Raw genomic sequence first — 16,286 nt, 5'->3', positions numbered from 1 at the left:
TTCTCTGTCTTATTTGACTCAGCATAATTCCCTTAAAGGTCTATTCATGTTGTTTCAAATGACAGGATTTTCTTCTTTTTTAATGGTTGAATAAATTCCATCGTGTTTACTTATGTATATATACAGTAGTAACATAAGTAAATACAATGGGATATTGTTGGGATGTGTATAGATATACATATATATCTGTATATGGACACTTAAGTTGCTATTGTGGTAATGCTGCAGTAAACATGAGGTACTGATATCTCTTTGAGATAGTGATTTAATTTCCTTTAGATGTATACCCAGAAATGGGATTACGGTATCACATGAAGTTCTGTTTTCATTTCTTGGTACTATTTTCTGTAATGGCTATACAGTATAAATTTATGTTTGCACCAACAGTGCATTAGGATTTCCTTTTATCTCTACATTTGATACTTCTTGTCTTTTTGATAATAACCACTGTAACAGATATGAGGTAATAGCTCATGGTAGTTTTGATTTATATTTCCCTGATGATTAGTACTGTTGAATACCTTGTCATGCACTTGTCCATTTGTATGTCTTCTTTGGAATAATGTCTACTCAGGGTCTTTGCCATTTTAAAATTGGATTTTTTTATGCTATTGAATTGTATGACTTCCCTATATATTTTGGATAGTAATGACTTATCAGATAGATGTTTTGCAAGTATTTCCTCCCATTCTATAGATTGACTTTTTCATTGTTATTTCTTTTGCTGTGCAGAAGCTTTTAAGCTTGATGTAGTTCCACTTACTAATTTTAAGTTTTAGTTGGTTGTGCTTTTGGTTTTTGTCATATTGAAATAACCCTTAGAAGATGTTAATTACAATGTCAAGGAATCTTTTTCACATATTTTCTTTTAGGAGTTTATATGGTTTCAGATCTTACATATTAGTGTTTAATCCATTCCAAGTTAATTTTTTCTGAGTTGTGTAAAGGTGTCTGGTGTCATTCCTTAGCATATGAATATCTAGTTTTCCTAGCTTGTTTCCTTCCTTCCTTCCTTCCTTCCTTCCTTCCTTGATAAATCTTTCTTGGTTTATTTTTATTGAAGTGTAACTTTCATTTACAGTGTTATATTAGTTTCAGGTGTACAATATAGTGATTCAGCAGTTCCATGCATCACCTGGTGCTCATCACAAGTGCCCTCCTTAATCTCCATCACATATTGAATACTCCCGCCCCCATCTTCTCTGGTAACCATCAGTTTGTTCTCCATAATTGAGAGTCTGTTTCTTTGTCTCTCTCTCTTTTTCCTTCTGTCATTTGTTTTGTTTCTTAAATTACACATGAGGGAAATCTTACAGTATTTGTCTTTTTGGACTGATTTATTTCCTTAGCATTATGCTCTCTGGCTCCATCCATGTTGTTGCAAATGGCAAGATTTCATTATTTATATGGCTGTATAGTATTATAATAAAGTAATGGTATTTATGGCTGAATATATACCACATCTTCTTTATCCATCAATTTGATGGACATTTGGACTGCTTCCATATCTTGACTATATAAAAAATGCTATAAGCACAGCAGTGCATGTATTCCTTTAAATTAGTGTTTTTGTATTCTTTGGGTAAATTCTCAGTAGTGAGATTACTGGATTGTAGGGTATTCTATTTTTAACTTTTTGAGGAACCTCCATACTGTTTCCTACAGTGGCTGCATCAGTTTGCATTCCTTCCAGCAGTGCACAGGGGTTCCTTTTTCTCCATATCTTCACCAACATCTGTTGTTTCTTGTACTTTTTATTTTGTTTTTAAGATTTTATTCATGAAAGACACACAAAGAGAGGAAGAGACATAGGCAGAGGGAGAAGCAGACTCCCTGTGGGGAGCCAGATGTGGGACTAGATCCTCGGACTCTAGGATTACACCTTGAGCCAAAGGCAGACTGAGCCACCCAGGTTTCCCCCCCCCCCACCCCGCCTTTTTTTAATTAGCCATTTAGACAGGTGTGAGGGGATATCTTACTCCAGCTTTGATTTGCATTTCACTGATTATCATTGATGTTGAACATCTTTCATATATTTGTTGGCCATCTGTATGTCTTCTTTGGAGAAATAGTTTCATGTATTCTGTCCATTTTTTTGATTGGGTAATTTATTTTTTGGTTGTTGAGTTTTATATATTTTGCATACTAACCCTTTACCAGATATGTCATTTACAAATATCTTCTCCCATTCAGTGGTTTCCTTTTAGTTTGTTGATTCTTTCCTTTGCTGTGCAGAGCTTTTTTTTTTTATTTTTGATGTAGTCACAAGTTTATTTTTTGCTTTTCTTTCTCTTTCCTCAGAAGAAATATGTAGAAAAATGTTGCCACAGCCAAATAAAAGAAGTTACTGCCTTTGTTTTTCATGCACTTATAAATGGGATTGTTTCTCTTTCTACTGCTTCTTATTGGTGTATAGAAATGTAACAGATTTCTGTGCGTTGATTTTATCATCCATTTTTATTTTTTCCTGAGACTTTACTGACTTGCTATAGCTAAAACTTGCAATACTGTGTTGAATAAAAGTGGTAAGAGTGGACATCCTTGTATTGTTCCTTATGTTGGGAGAAAAGCTCTCAGTTTTCCTCATTGAGGATGATGTTTGCTGTAGGTTTTTCATATGTGGCCTTTATTATGTTGAGGTATGTTCCCTCTAAATCTACTTTGTTAGAGATTTTTATCATGAATGGATGTTGTACTTTGTCAAATGCTTTTTTCTGCATCTATTGAAATGATCATATGGTTTTAATCCTTTCTCCCTTGCATCCCAAAGATAATCCCACTTGGATTGTGGTGAAGGATTTTTTTTTAATGTACCGTTGAATTTAGTTTCCTAGAATTTTTTTTAATGTACTGTTGAATTTAGTTTCCTAGTATTTAATTGACAATTTTTGCATCTATATTCATCAGGAATATTGGTCTATAGTTCTCCTTTTTAGTGGTGTCTGTGTGATTTTGGTATCAGGATAATGCTGTCCTTATAGGATGAATTTGGAAGTGTTCCTTTCTTTTTATTTTTTGGAATAGTTTAAGAAGAATAGGTATTAACTCTTCTTTAAATGTTTGGTAGAACGTTGGTGAAGCCATCTGATCATGGACCTTTGTTGGAAGTTTTTTAATTACTGATTTAATTTCTTTACTGGTTATTGGTCTATTCAAATTTTCTATTTCTTGTCTCAGTTTAGGTAGTTTATATGTTTCTGAGATTTTATCTATATCTTCTAGGTTGTCCAGTTGGTTGGTATGTAGATTTTCATAATAATCTCTTATAATCTGTTGTATTTTTTGTGTTGTTGGTTGTTATTTCTCCTCTCTCATTTGTGACATTGAGTCCTTTCTCTTTTCTTTTTGATAAGTCTGGCTAGAGGTTTATCAATTTTACTAATATTTTAAAGAACCAGCTCCTGGTTTAATTGATCTGCTCTATTTTTCTTTTTTAGTTCTATATCATTTTTCTTTCTGCTGTTTATTATTTCCTTCCTTTTGCTGATTTTATGTTTTATTGTTCTTTTACTACCTTGTAAGTTTAGATTGTTCGATTTTTTTCCTTGCTTCTTGAGGAAAGTCCTGCATTGCTCTAAACTTGCCTCTTAGAACTATTTTTGTTGCATCTCAAAGGTCATTGTGGTTCCATTTTCATTTGTTTCCATGTACTTTTTTGTCTTCTTTTATTTCCTGGTTGACATATATTCACTGTTTAGTGACGTAGTATGTAACCTTCAGGTATTTGTGTTTTTTTTCAGGTTTTTTCTTGTGGGTGGCTTTTAGATTCATAGCTTTGTGGTCAGAAAAGATACATGGAATGACTTAGATATTCTTGATTTTATTCAGGCTGGTTTTGTTGGCTAATATGTGACCTATTCTGGAGAATGTTCATGCACACTTCAAAAGAATTTATATTCTGCTGTTTTAGGGTGGAAAGTTCTGAATATATCTGTTAAATCCATCTGTCCAGTATGTCTCTCAAATCCACTGTTTTTTTGTTGATTTTCTGTTTAGATGATCTGTCCATTGATGTGAGTGGGGTGTTATTGTACCCTACTATTATTGTATTATTATCAATAGTTCTTTTATATTTGTTATTAACTGTTTTATGTATTCGGGTATTCCTCATGTTGGGTTCATAGACATTTACAGTTGTTATATCTTCTTATTGAATTGCCCCCTCTATTATTATATAGTATCCTTCTTTGTCTCTTGGTACAGTCTTTGTTTTAAAGTCTATTTTGGTGAAATAAGTATTGCTACTCAGCTTTGTTTTGACACCATTTACATGATAGTTATTTCCCCATCCTCTCACCTTTTTTAAAGATTTAATTCATTCATTCATTCATTCATTCATTCATTCATTCATGAGAGACACAGAGAGGCAGAGATATAGGCAGACAGAGAAGCAGCCCCTTGCAGGGAGCCTGATGGGGATCCCAGGATCATGCCCTGAGCTGAAGGTAGACATGCCATGGCTTAGCCACCCAGGGCTTCCTCCATCCCCTCACTTTGAATCTACAGATGTGTTTGGGTCTAAAATGAGTCTCATGTAGATAGCATGTAGATGGGTCTTATTTTTTTTTTTCCATTCTTTACCCCATGTCTTTTGATTGGAGCATTTAGTCCATTTACATTCAAAGTAAGTATTGATATTTATTTCTTGCTATTTTGTTACTTGTGGGTTTTTTTTTTGAAGATTTCCTCAGTAACTTTCTTGTCTTTTTCTCTTTCAGGTTTGTTGTTTTTTCTTTATTGATATATTTGGATTTCTTTTTCTTTATTCTTTGCTTGTTTATTAGTGGTTTTTGATATATCGTTACCATTAGGGTTGTATAATACCTCCTCTGTGTATAGCAGTTTGTATCAAGTTGATGATCGCATAAAATTTGAAACCATTCTTTACTATCCTCCCCATGTTTTAGGTATGTGGTGTCATATTTTATATCCTTTTCTTTATGAGCTCCTTGACTGATTTTTTACAGAAACTTTTCATTTTCACTGCTTTGTGTTTCCTCCTTTATACTGTCACTTTGGTCTCTCTTTCCTATGAAAAGAGTCCCCTTTAATGTGTCTTGCAGGGTGGGTTTACTGGTCACAAACCCCTTTGTTTGTGAAACTCTGTCTCTCATTCTATTCAGAATGAAGCCTTGCTGGATAGAATATTCTTGGCTACAGATTTTTACGATTTAGCACTTTGAATATATCATGCCACTCTCTTCTGGCTTGCAACTTTTCTGTTGAAAGATCTCCTGCTGGCCTTATGTTTTCTCTTGTAAGTTAATCACTTCTTTTGTCTTTCTGCTCTAAAGATTTTATCTGTATCACTATATTTTGCAAGTTTAATTACATTATGTCTTGGTGTGGGTCTGCTTTTACTGATTTTGATGGGAATTCTCTGTGGCTTCTGGATCTGGATATCTGTTTACTTTCCCAGATTAGGGATGTTTTCAGCTATTATTTCTTCACAGAAACTCTCTGCTGCTTTTTCTCTCTTTGCTTCTGAGACTCCTAAAATACAAATTTATTAATTATATTTGATGGAGTAACTGAGTTCCCTAAATCTATTTTCATTTTGTTTATTTATTTTTTTCTCTTTTGTTAAGCTTGATTACTTTCCAGTACTCTGTGTTGTAGGCCACTGATTCATTCCTCTGCTGCTTTCATCCTACTATTCATTTCCTCAAGCATTTTTTTCATTTCATTTGTTGAGCCCTTTATCTTTGCTACCGTATTCCTTATCTCTGTGTTGAGAGTCTCATTCATGTCTTCCACTCTTTTCTCAAGTCCAGTATCCTTATGATCATTGCCGCCCCCACCCCCACCCTGAGCTGGTCTACTTGTGTCCCACTAACACTAGAGTGAGCGAAGACAGCCCACAACAGGCAAGAGAGTCAGTGCAGACAAATGCACTGAAAGGAAAAGTAACTCAGACACAATAGTAGGGCATAAGCACCACACATAAGATACTCTCCTGAATTGCCAGGTGAACAGGAGACATTGCACTGCAGGTCATTCCAAGAGCTCCTCTTCATAAGGTCATTACTTTCAAGAGCAGAAAACATAGCTGACTTTCTTAACACAGAGAAACAGACACAGGAGAGGGAGACAAAATGAGGAGAGAGAGAAGTTTATCCCAAATGAAAGAACAGGACAAAACCCTAGCTAGAGATTTAAGCAAACAGATATAAATAACATGCCTGATAGATAACATGCCTTAAGACAGATCTTAAGGCAAGGATTTTAAGGAATGTGGGACTGGGGTGTGCCTAACACCGTTTATGGAAGAGACTGTCCCATCTTCTTTGTCAACTATTAGTTGATCATATATGCATGGGTTTTTTTCTGGGTTCTCTGTTCTGTTCTGTTGATTTTTGTATCTGCTTTTATGCCAGTACCACACATTCTTGATTGTTATAGCTTTGAAATATAGTTTGAAATAATGAAGTGTGATGCCACCAGCTTTATTCTTTTCTTCTCATTATTCCTTTGGCTCTGCAGAATTTTTTGTGGACCCATAAGAATTTAGGATTTTTTTTTCCTGTTTCTATGGGAAATGCCATTGGATTTTGATAGAGTTTGATTGGACACATTAACAAAATTTACTCTGCTGATCCATGAGCACTGGATATCTTTCCATATCCATATTCATCAATTTTTTTCATCAGTGTCTTATAGTTTTTAATGTATAAATCTTTATTATTTTGGTTAAATTTATTCCCAAGTATTTTATTCTTTTCATGCTGTTGTGTTTGTGTCAGCCTTGCACAGGGGCCATGGTAATCTCCTCTGTATTGTTCCAATTTTAGTATATGTGCTGTGAAAGTAAGCACTCTACATGGGATTGTTCTGTTTGATAGAAGTATAGCTACCTCTAATCTCTTTACATTTGCATGGAATATATTTTTCTGTCCCTTCACTTTGAGCCTTTATGTGTCTGTAAAACTGAAGTGAGTCTTTAGTAGTATGTGATTGGGTCTTTTTAGAAAAATACATTTAGCCACTCTATGCCATTTGTTTGGAGAACTTAATCCATTTATATTTAAAATGATTATTGGTAGGTAGGGACTTACTAATACCATCTTGTTGATTGCTGTCTATTTTAACCTTCTTTTGTTCATTTTTTCCTTTCTTGCTGTCTTTCCTTATGAATTGATGATTTTCCATAGTGGTATATTCTGATTCCCTTCTCTTTCTCTTGTGTATCTACTATAGGTTTTGCTTTGTGGTTACCTTAAGGCTTACACAAAACATTTTGTAGTTATGGTAATATACTTTAAGCTAATTAACAACTTCAATCGTATGCAAAAATTCTACCTTTTTATTCCTTTTTATGTTTCTGATGTCACAGTTTACATCTTTTTACATTGTGTATACAGTAGTAAGTTGTTATAGCTATAGCTATTTTTCATATTTCTTTCATCTATATACTAGAGTTAAGCAATTTGCATGCCACTATGTTATAGTATTGGAGTATTCTGAAATTGACATATACTTATTTTTACTGATTTGTTTTTCCAAATACTTTCATGTTATTAATTAAAGTTTTCATTTCAGCTTGAAAAGCTCCTTTCAGCATATCTTGTAAGGCAGGTTTGGTGGTGATAAACTCTCTCACCTCCTTTTGTCTGGGAAACACTTTCTCTTTCAATTTAGAAGGCAAACTTTGCTGACAAAGCTCGCAGGGTCCTCCACAAAGCAGGCCACTGGGAATTGTGATCACTTTCTCTGTAGGACTATATTGGTAGCCTTTGCCCTTCTTCCTTGTTTGAAGCCATTTCCACAATTCTTGCCTTTGCCTGCCTCTGAGTAAGGTGAAACCAAGCAGGTCTTTTATGCAGTTCCCTTTTTGAGTGGGGAAGCTATTCTCCTACCGTATTCTCCCTTCTCCAGTGAGCGGAACTATTTCAAGCTGGAGTGTTCCCTCTTGGTGCTTAACAGTGTTGGCCTGGTGGATGGGATGATGCAGTCAAAATGAAGCTGTCTTCCTTCCCTTTTTCTGAGGTTATTCATGGGCTTTTTGTTCCATTGTGTTGCTGAAGTTTGTTGAAATCCATTCAAAATCCTGAGCTCTCTCAGAACTATTTTTGTTTGTTCATAGCCATGTAACTATTGAACTTTGTTGTAGGATGGAGGCTAGAGTCTCCTATTCCATTGTTTTGGTAATGTCACTGAACAGCCTCTCAATGTTTGCTTTTAATAGCTAAATGCTATTTTGAATACCTTCTTTAGCTAGTTAACCCAACTAAAACCAGAGAAAACATTTAAATAAACTCTACTGTGGGTTTTGGTTTAATACTTGAGTTATAGTTGTTTTTGCAAGGACAATACTTTTACAACACAGTTTTATGCGTTATTTTGCTTATTAAAAATTATATTAAAAATTTATATTAACTGCTCACTGAAATTTTTGTTTTCTTTTTAAAAGATAATGCCACATCACAAGCTTTGGTTCTGTTTGGTGCCCCTAAGGAGGACATTGAGATTTTTCATGAAAATAAAATGACAAATACTGAAGGTAAGGACTGAATGTGAGTTATATAGTAATCTTTGTAAACCTTATTTACATTTATTTATTAGTTTGTGATGTCCATGTTATATTTTTATTTAGAAATGAATCCTAGGGCAGCCCAGGTGGCTCAGCTGTTTAGTGCCTGCCTTCAGCCCAGGGCGTGATCCCGGGGTCCTGGGATCGAGTCCCATGTCGGGCTTCCTGCATGGAGCCTGCTTCTCCCTCTGCCTGTGTCTCTGCCTTTCTCTCTCTCTCTCTGACTCTCATAAATAAATAAAATCTTAAAAAAAAAAAAAAAAGAAATGAATCCTAAATATCACTAATAGTTAACATGGTAATTATATAATATTAACAGTAAAATATCATAATTATTTTATTAACAATATACTGTTATTAAATTATAAAAATTGTTTATAATTTCAGAAATGTTGAATTTTTAAAATAAATATATATATTATTTTTTACAAGGTTTTTAAAAAATTTTTTAAAATTTATTAATGAGAGACAGAGAGCATAGAAGAGACACAGGCAGAGGGAGAAGCAGGCTCCATGCAGGGAGCCTGATGTGGGACTCGATCCCAGGTCTCCAGGATCAGGCCCTGGGCTTAAGGCGGTGCTAAACCGCTGAGCTACCTGGGCTGCCCAAATATATTTTTTTTATTAGTTATGCCAAGAGTAGCAGGTCTAGATTCTTTCTAGTTCTTTGGTGATATGTTTCTTAGAAGAAAAAGAAGCAGGGCTATGTTTTCGTGGTATAAAATCTAGCATTAAGAATCCATAAAATATTAGCCCTTGAAAGTGTTTCTAATATTGTATGTAGAAAGAGGTAGAAAGAGATGATAACATGCATACATTTCATGTATAGGGGTTCATGCATATTTTCAGCTTATTTTGGTGGAGAACTCTATTAATCAAAAAATTCTAATCTTGATTTCAAAAAACTTCTGCTCTGGAGATTTTCAACTTGACAGGATAAAATTGGAATAAGGTGCCATTCTGATTCTTTATTTCTCTCCAGTCGAAATGTTAACTAGAATTTTAATCTTCTGGCTTAGGGTTTATTGCCATAGTTTGGGACACACTTTTTAAAATATCAAATGATTGGCTTATGAAACAGACACAGAAATATACATGTGCTAGTAGGATATAGAGTTATTTAAGAATGATCCTTATATGGAATGTATAATCTTGCAAGCCAGGTAAAATATAACTATAAGCCAATTAGTACAACACAACAGAAAAGAATGGTTATAGAGAGTAATAGCAGAGATGGCACAAGGTAATTAAAAGGTTCAGTACCAAAAAAAAAAAAAAAAAAAAAAAGAAAAAGGTTCAGTACCTAATTCCAGTGTGTGAGCTTGGAGTTTCCCCACTGCCAAACAATTCTTGAACACCATCTAGGTCCTATAATTCATCTCAGTTCTGATACTGTCTACTTACCTGGAGGTAGAGTCAGATTCCACAAGGTAAGAGCTTAGTACTTGTAAGGCTGCCCCTTCCCCCATTGCAGAGGTCAATCCAAAACCCAGGTTGTCAACTGTGCTTCTGACCAAATACTATAGATTAGAGGTTCCAATGAACCCCTTCTCCTTGGGTTTACTAGAATGGCTCACAGAACTCAGAAAAGCATTTTTACTTACTAGGTTACTGGTTTATTATAAAAGGAACAGCTTGATGAAGAGATGTATAGAGCAAAGTAGGTGCAGATCTTCCATGCTCTCTTTGAATTTGTATTCTCCCCGAATCTTCATGTATTCCCTAACCTGGAAGCTTTTCTTTTGGATTTTTATGGACACTTTTTCACATAGATATGGTTGATTACGTTATTGGACACTGTCAATTGATTCAGCCTCTTGGCCCTCTCCCTTCCCTGGAGGTTTGGAATGGAACTAAAATTTCCAATTCTCCAATCATGTTCCGATTTCCAATCATATTTCCTACTATTTTTTTTGCTTGCCTTTTCATTTATTATAATATCTTTTTGAGGAGTTGAATGTTTTGTTTTTGTTGAAGTCTAACTTATTATTTTTTTCTCTAATGTTTCTCCCTCTCTTCCTTCATTCTGTCTTCCCTTTCTTCCTTCCTGTCTTCCTACCTGCCTGCTTGCACTTTAAAGATATTTTTCTATTATATCCTTGCCTGCATTTTTTTTTTCTGATGAGAAATGTAACAGTTATCCATATCTATGTTCCCTTTATGTCATGTTCCCTTTTGTTCTCTGGTTACTCTAAAGAATTCCTTTTAATATTTTTTTTTATTTTTTATTTTTATTTTTTTTTAGTATTTCAACTGTGATACTCCCAGATATAGTTAGTTCTCTTGATATTTTAATTGTTTGGGATATACTGAGCTTACATGTGTTACTAAGTGGTTTTTTTTTTTTTTTTTTACCAAATTATGAAATAATGTGGCCATTATTTCTACAAATACTTTTCACTCCAAATTTATTTTTTTCAAGAACCTTAACCTTACACATGTTAGATTATTTGATTTTTGTCTCACAGCTTTTTGAGGATCTGTTTTTTTTTTTTTCTTCATTTTTCTTTCTGTTCTTCAGATTGGATGATTTCTGTCAATTCATCTATACATTCACTGACTGAGTCTTTACCAATATATCTTTTAATTTAAAATTTCATACCTTGCAGTTCTAGAATTTCCACTTGGTTCTTTTTCATAGTTTTCATTAAAAATTTTTTTATTTAAATTTAATTTGCCAACATATAACACCCAGTGCTCATCCCATCAAGTGCCCTGCTTAGTGCCCTTCACCCAGTCAACCCATCCCCCCACGCTCTGCTTCTGCAACACTTTGTTTCCCAGAGTCTGTCATTGGTTTGTCTTCTTCTCTAAGTTTTCCCCACTCAGTTTTCCTCCTTTCCCTTATAGTTCCTTTCACTATTTCTTATATTCCATATATGAGTGAACCATATGATAATTGTCTTTCTCCAATTGACTTATTTCACTCAACATAATACTCTCCAGTTCTATCCACGTTGAAGCAAATTCATCATTTCTGATGGCTGAGTAATATTCCATTGTATATATATATTCTTTATCCATTCATCTGTCGAAGGACATCGAGGCTCCTTCTGCAGTTCGGCTATTGTGGACATTGCTGCTATGAGCATTGGACGTTTCACTATATCAGTATCTTTGGGGTCAATACCCAGTAGTGCAATTGCTGGGTCAAATCTATTTTTAACTTCTTGAGGAACCTCCACACTGTTTTCCAGAGTGGCTGTACCAGTTTGCATTCCCACCAATAGTGCAAGAGGGCTCCCCTTTCTCCACATCCTCTCCAACATTTGTTGTTTCCCGACTTGCTAATTTTAGCCATTCTCACTGGTGTGAAGTAGTATCTCATTTTGGTTTTGATTTGTATTTCCCTGATGGCAAATGATGTGGAGCATTTTTCCATATGCTTGTTGGCCATGTGTAGGTCTTCTTTGGAGAAATGTCTTTTCATGTCTTCTGCCCATTTCATGACTGGATTGTCTATTTCTTGGGTGTTGAATTTGCTAAGTTCTTTATAGATCTTGGATACTAGCCCTTCATCTGATATGTCATTTGTCAATATCTTCTCCCATTCTGTAGGTTGTCGTTTAGTTTTGTTGATTGTTTCCTTCAAAACTGTACAGAAACTTTTTATCTTGATGAAGTCCTAGTAGTTCATTTTTGCTTTTGTTTCCCTTGCCTTCATTCATAGATGTGTCTTGCAAGAAGTTGCTGTGGCCAAGTTCGAAAAGATTGTTGCCTATGTTCTCCTCTAGGATTTTGATGGATTCTTGTCTCACATTTAGATCTTTCAACCATTTTGAGTTTATCTTTATGTATGGTGTAAGAGAATGATCCAGTTTCATTCTTCTGCATGTGGCTTTCCAAATTTCCCAACACCACTTATTGAAGAGACTGTCCTTTCTCCAGTGGATGTTCTTTCTGCTTTGTCAAAGACGAATTGACCATAGAGTTGAGGGTCTCTTTCTGGGTTCTCTGTTTTGTTCCATTGGTCTATATGTCTGTTTTTGTGCCAGGACCACACTGTCTTTATGAGCTGACTTTAAGCTTTGTAATACAGCTTGAAGTCAGGGATTGTGATGCCCTCAGCTTTGGTTTTCATTTTCAATATTCCTCTGGCTATTTGGGGTCTTTGACTGGTTTGGGGATCAAGGTACTGCTGGCCTCAACAAATTTGGAGGTATTCCCTCCATTTCTATCCTTTGAAACAGCTTTAGTAGAATAGGTATTCTTTAAATGTTTGGTAGAATTACTCTGGGAAGCCATCTGGCCCTGAACTTTGGTGTCTTGAAGGGTTTTTGATGACTGCTTCCATTTCCTTGCTGATTATTGGCCTGTTTTAAGTTTTTTCTTTCTTCCTGTTTCAGTTTTGATAATTTGTAGGTTTCTAGAAATGCATCCATTTCTTCCAGATTCCTAATTTGTTGGCATATAGTTGTTCATAATACATTTTAAAAAATCATTTGTATTTCCTTGATATTGGTTGTGATCTCTCCTCTTTCGTTCATGATTTTATTAATTTGAGTCTTTTTTTCTTTTTAATAAGACTGGCTAGGGGTTTATTTATCTTATTAATTCTTTCAAAGGACCAGCTCCTGGTTTCGTTAATCTGTTCTACAGTTCTTCTGGTCTCTATTTCATTGAGTTCTGCTCTAATCTTCATTATCTTTCTTCTTCTGGTTGGTTTAGGCTTTATTTGCTGTTCTTTGTCCAGTTCCTTTAGGTGCAAGGTTAGCTTGTGTATTTGAATTTTTTCCAGTTTCCTGAGGGAGACTTGTACTGTGATGTTTTTCCTTCCTGGGACCACTTTTACTATATCTTAAAGATTTTGAACAGTTGTATTTTCACTTTCAATTAGTTTCCATGAATCTTTTGAATTCTTCTCTAATTTCCTGGTTGACCCACTCATTTTTTAGTAGGATGCTCTTTAAGTGTTTGAGTTTCTTCCATATTTCTTCTTGTTATTGAGTTCTAGTTTCAAAGCATTGTGGTCTGAAAATATGCAGGGGATAATCCCAGTCTTTTGGTATCTGTTGAGACCTGATTTGTGACCCAGTACGTAGTCTATTCTGGAGAAAGTTCCATGTACACTTGAGAAGAATGTGTGTATTATTCAGTTGCATTAGGATGGAATGTTCTGTAAATATCTGTGAAATCCATTTGGTCCAATGTATCATTCAAGGCTCTTGTTTCTTTGGTGACATGTTGCTTAGAATATCTGTCTATTGGGGATCCCTGGGTGGCTCAGTGGTTTAGTACCTGCCTTTGGCCCAGGGCATGATCCTAGAGTCCTGGGATCGAGTCCCACTTCGGGCTCCCAGCATGGAGCCTGCTTCTCCCTCCTCCTGTGTCTCTGCCCCCACCCCATCAAATAAATAAATAAATAAATAAATAAATAAATAAATAAATAAATCTTTAAAAAAAAGAATATCTGTCTTTTGCTGAGAGTGCCATGTTGAAGTCTCCTGCTATTAACATACTATTATCTATGTATCTCTTTACTTTGGTTATTAATTGATTGATATAGTTGGCTGCTCCCACATTAGGGGCATAAATATTCATAATTGGTCAGTCTTCTTGTTGGATAGACCCTTTGAGTATGGTATTGTGTCCCTCTTCATCTCTTATTATAGTCTTTGATAGAAAATCTAATTTATCTGATAGAAGGATTGCTAGCCTCATTTTTTTTGAGGATCATTTGAATGGTAAATTGTTCTCCAGCCCCTCATTTTCAGTCTGGAGGTGTCCTTAGGTCTAAAATTAGTCTCTTGTAGATAGCACATAGGTGGTCTTGCCGTAGTTTTCATTTTTATATTAATACTCCTTATATGTTCACTTATTAAGACCATATTTTCCTTTAATTATGTGAACATATTTTGTTTTCCTTACCTTTTTGAGCATGTTTATAATAACTACTTTAAAATCTTTGCTATATCGATGTCTAGGTCAACTTGGTTTCAGTTTCTACTGATTTTTTTTTCTAGACTTTAAAACACACTTTCCTGTTTCTTTGTATGATTTATTTTATTATTTTTTTTCTTTGTATGATTTAATACTGGATATTTGTATAGTACATTGTGAAGATTCTGGATTCCACTATCTTTCTCTGAAGAGAATTGATTATTCTTCTAGCAGGCAGTTCAGTTTGTCATTTGATGAACTTAAAAGTGGTATATGCTTGGTTTTATGCAAAAATACAGATATAAATATAATAATTGGGGTGATGTACATAAAGTAACCACATATTAGAAGGAAGGATGGGCTGGTGAATAAATTACATAAGTATCACATTCACTGGGCAAGGAGAGTTGGCAGTTTATGAACATAGTTTTTTATTTCATTTGTCCACACGATCAGCAGTTATTTTTCTTCACATGGAAGTTTCATGTTGCAGAGCCTCAACAAAACTCAACTGTAGCCTACATCCAGGAAGATCTTACCTCTTAGGCACTGATTCTGAGCAGGGAAGTTAAAGTTGGGCAGATGTTTAAAGAGGATGAAAGTCTTGTCTGAGATTAAGTCTTTAAAGACTTAGCCTGGGGTTAAGGGTCCAACTCTTGATTTTAACTTAGGTGCTAATCTCAGGATCCTGGGATCAGAGGCCTACTTCTCTCTCTGCTTGAGGATTCTCTCTCCTCTGCGCCTGGCTCCCGCTCTCCCCCTTCCTCTCAAATAAGTAAATAAATCTTAAAAATAATAATAAAAATAAAGACTCACCCTGACCATTTGTGCACAAGCTTCATGGAGAGGATTTCTATCAATATGTTTGACTGAAATCATTATTGTATCATGGAATTTACAAAAAAATGATATTTTTAACATCCCACCAACCATTCATTTATTAAATGAGAAATCTGAGGTTAGAGACTGAGTCATTTTAACTTAAGCATAGTTAGTTAACACTCCAGTCAAAAAATGGATGAATGTGGACATCTAGTTTAATAATCTAGAGCGTCTCTTTAAACTGAGTGAAATTAAAAAGAAACAGAAAGGAAAGTTTTAACTTATACTATGCCTATATTAGAATAAAAACAGTGATAATAACTCCTGAGTTGTTTGTGTTGCGCTACTTATGATGTCATGTCTTTACAGACTTTAGTGCCAATTTTAACTTCATAGTATTTCATTTTCTCCACTTTATCATATGTAAAATGTTAATCCTAAACCATGGGGTGCTATGGAGATTAATTAGCATTCACATAATAGGTTGAGATTAGCACATGCGGAAAAATGTTAAATGAGTCCTTACTATCCTTGTTTTCTCCACATTTAATGAAGCAAAACAAATGTTTTGAGTATAAGGACAACTGCCTGGTTGTTAAATGTGTATTAAAACTTTCTTATTTCTAAAAAAAAAAAAAAACTTTCTTATTTCTAGAGGGAAGGGCAGCATGCCCTTATCAAGATAATTGGATAGGAGATCAATATGTAATTTTCATCAGCTTGTTCTTTAGTCCTATGACTAAAGTGGAGGTGAAAATACATATATATGTATGAACTAAAGAGGAAAGATGGAATATAATATAAAATATTCATAGCAAGTATGTGTGTTTAGTATAGTCAAAGCAAACCAAGATACATTAGAACATCAGGACTGATATCTTAAAGAAACAGTCAAAATTCAAAAACAAGTGAAAATGTGAAGCATTTGAGATGCCCTGAAATATATTTTTAGGACTGCCTGTCTTTATTTTGCCATCTTTTTAAAAATACAAAAACAACCTTCAAAGTATAGCTTATACTCCAAAGCCAAGGAGATACAATTTCAGTCTCAGCT

The 16,286-nt window shown here is 34.7% G+C and overlaps 1 protein-coding gene and 1 non-coding gene across 2 annotated transcripts in view; one reads left to right on the top strand and one right to left on the bottom strand.

Moving 5' to 3' along the window:
• Positions 1-6,704: 6,704 nt before the first annotated feature.
• LOC112918979 (U6 spliceosomal RNA) lies at positions 6,705-6,815 on the bottom strand. Its single transcript, XR_003234794.1, has one exon. It is a non-coding gene; the product is annotated as a U6 spliceosomal RNA (small nuclear RNA).
• Positions 6,816-8,330: 1,515 nt separating this feature from the next.
• Positions 8,331-16,286, top strand: part of CCDC178 (coiled-coil domain containing 178) — a 371,851-nt gene continuing 363,895 nt past the window's right edge. The window contains exons 1-2 of the mRNA XM_072733713.1: positions 8,331-8,334; positions 8,411-8,500. Coding sequence (XP_072589814.1) covers positions 8,331-8,334; positions 8,411-8,500 — 94 coding nt within the window. The remainder of the gene's footprint in view (positions 8,335-8,410; positions 8,501-16,286) is intronic.

The sequence above is a fragment of the Vulpes vulpes genome, chromosome 13, assembly GCF_048418805.1.
Source record: "Vulpes vulpes isolate BD-2025 chromosome 13, VulVul3, whole genome shotgun sequence".
NCBI classification, from domain to species: domain Eukaryota; kingdom Metazoa; phylum Chordata; class Mammalia; order Carnivora; family Canidae; genus Vulpes; species Vulpes vulpes.
This window is presented reverse-complemented; position numbering and strand designations above follow the sequence as displayed.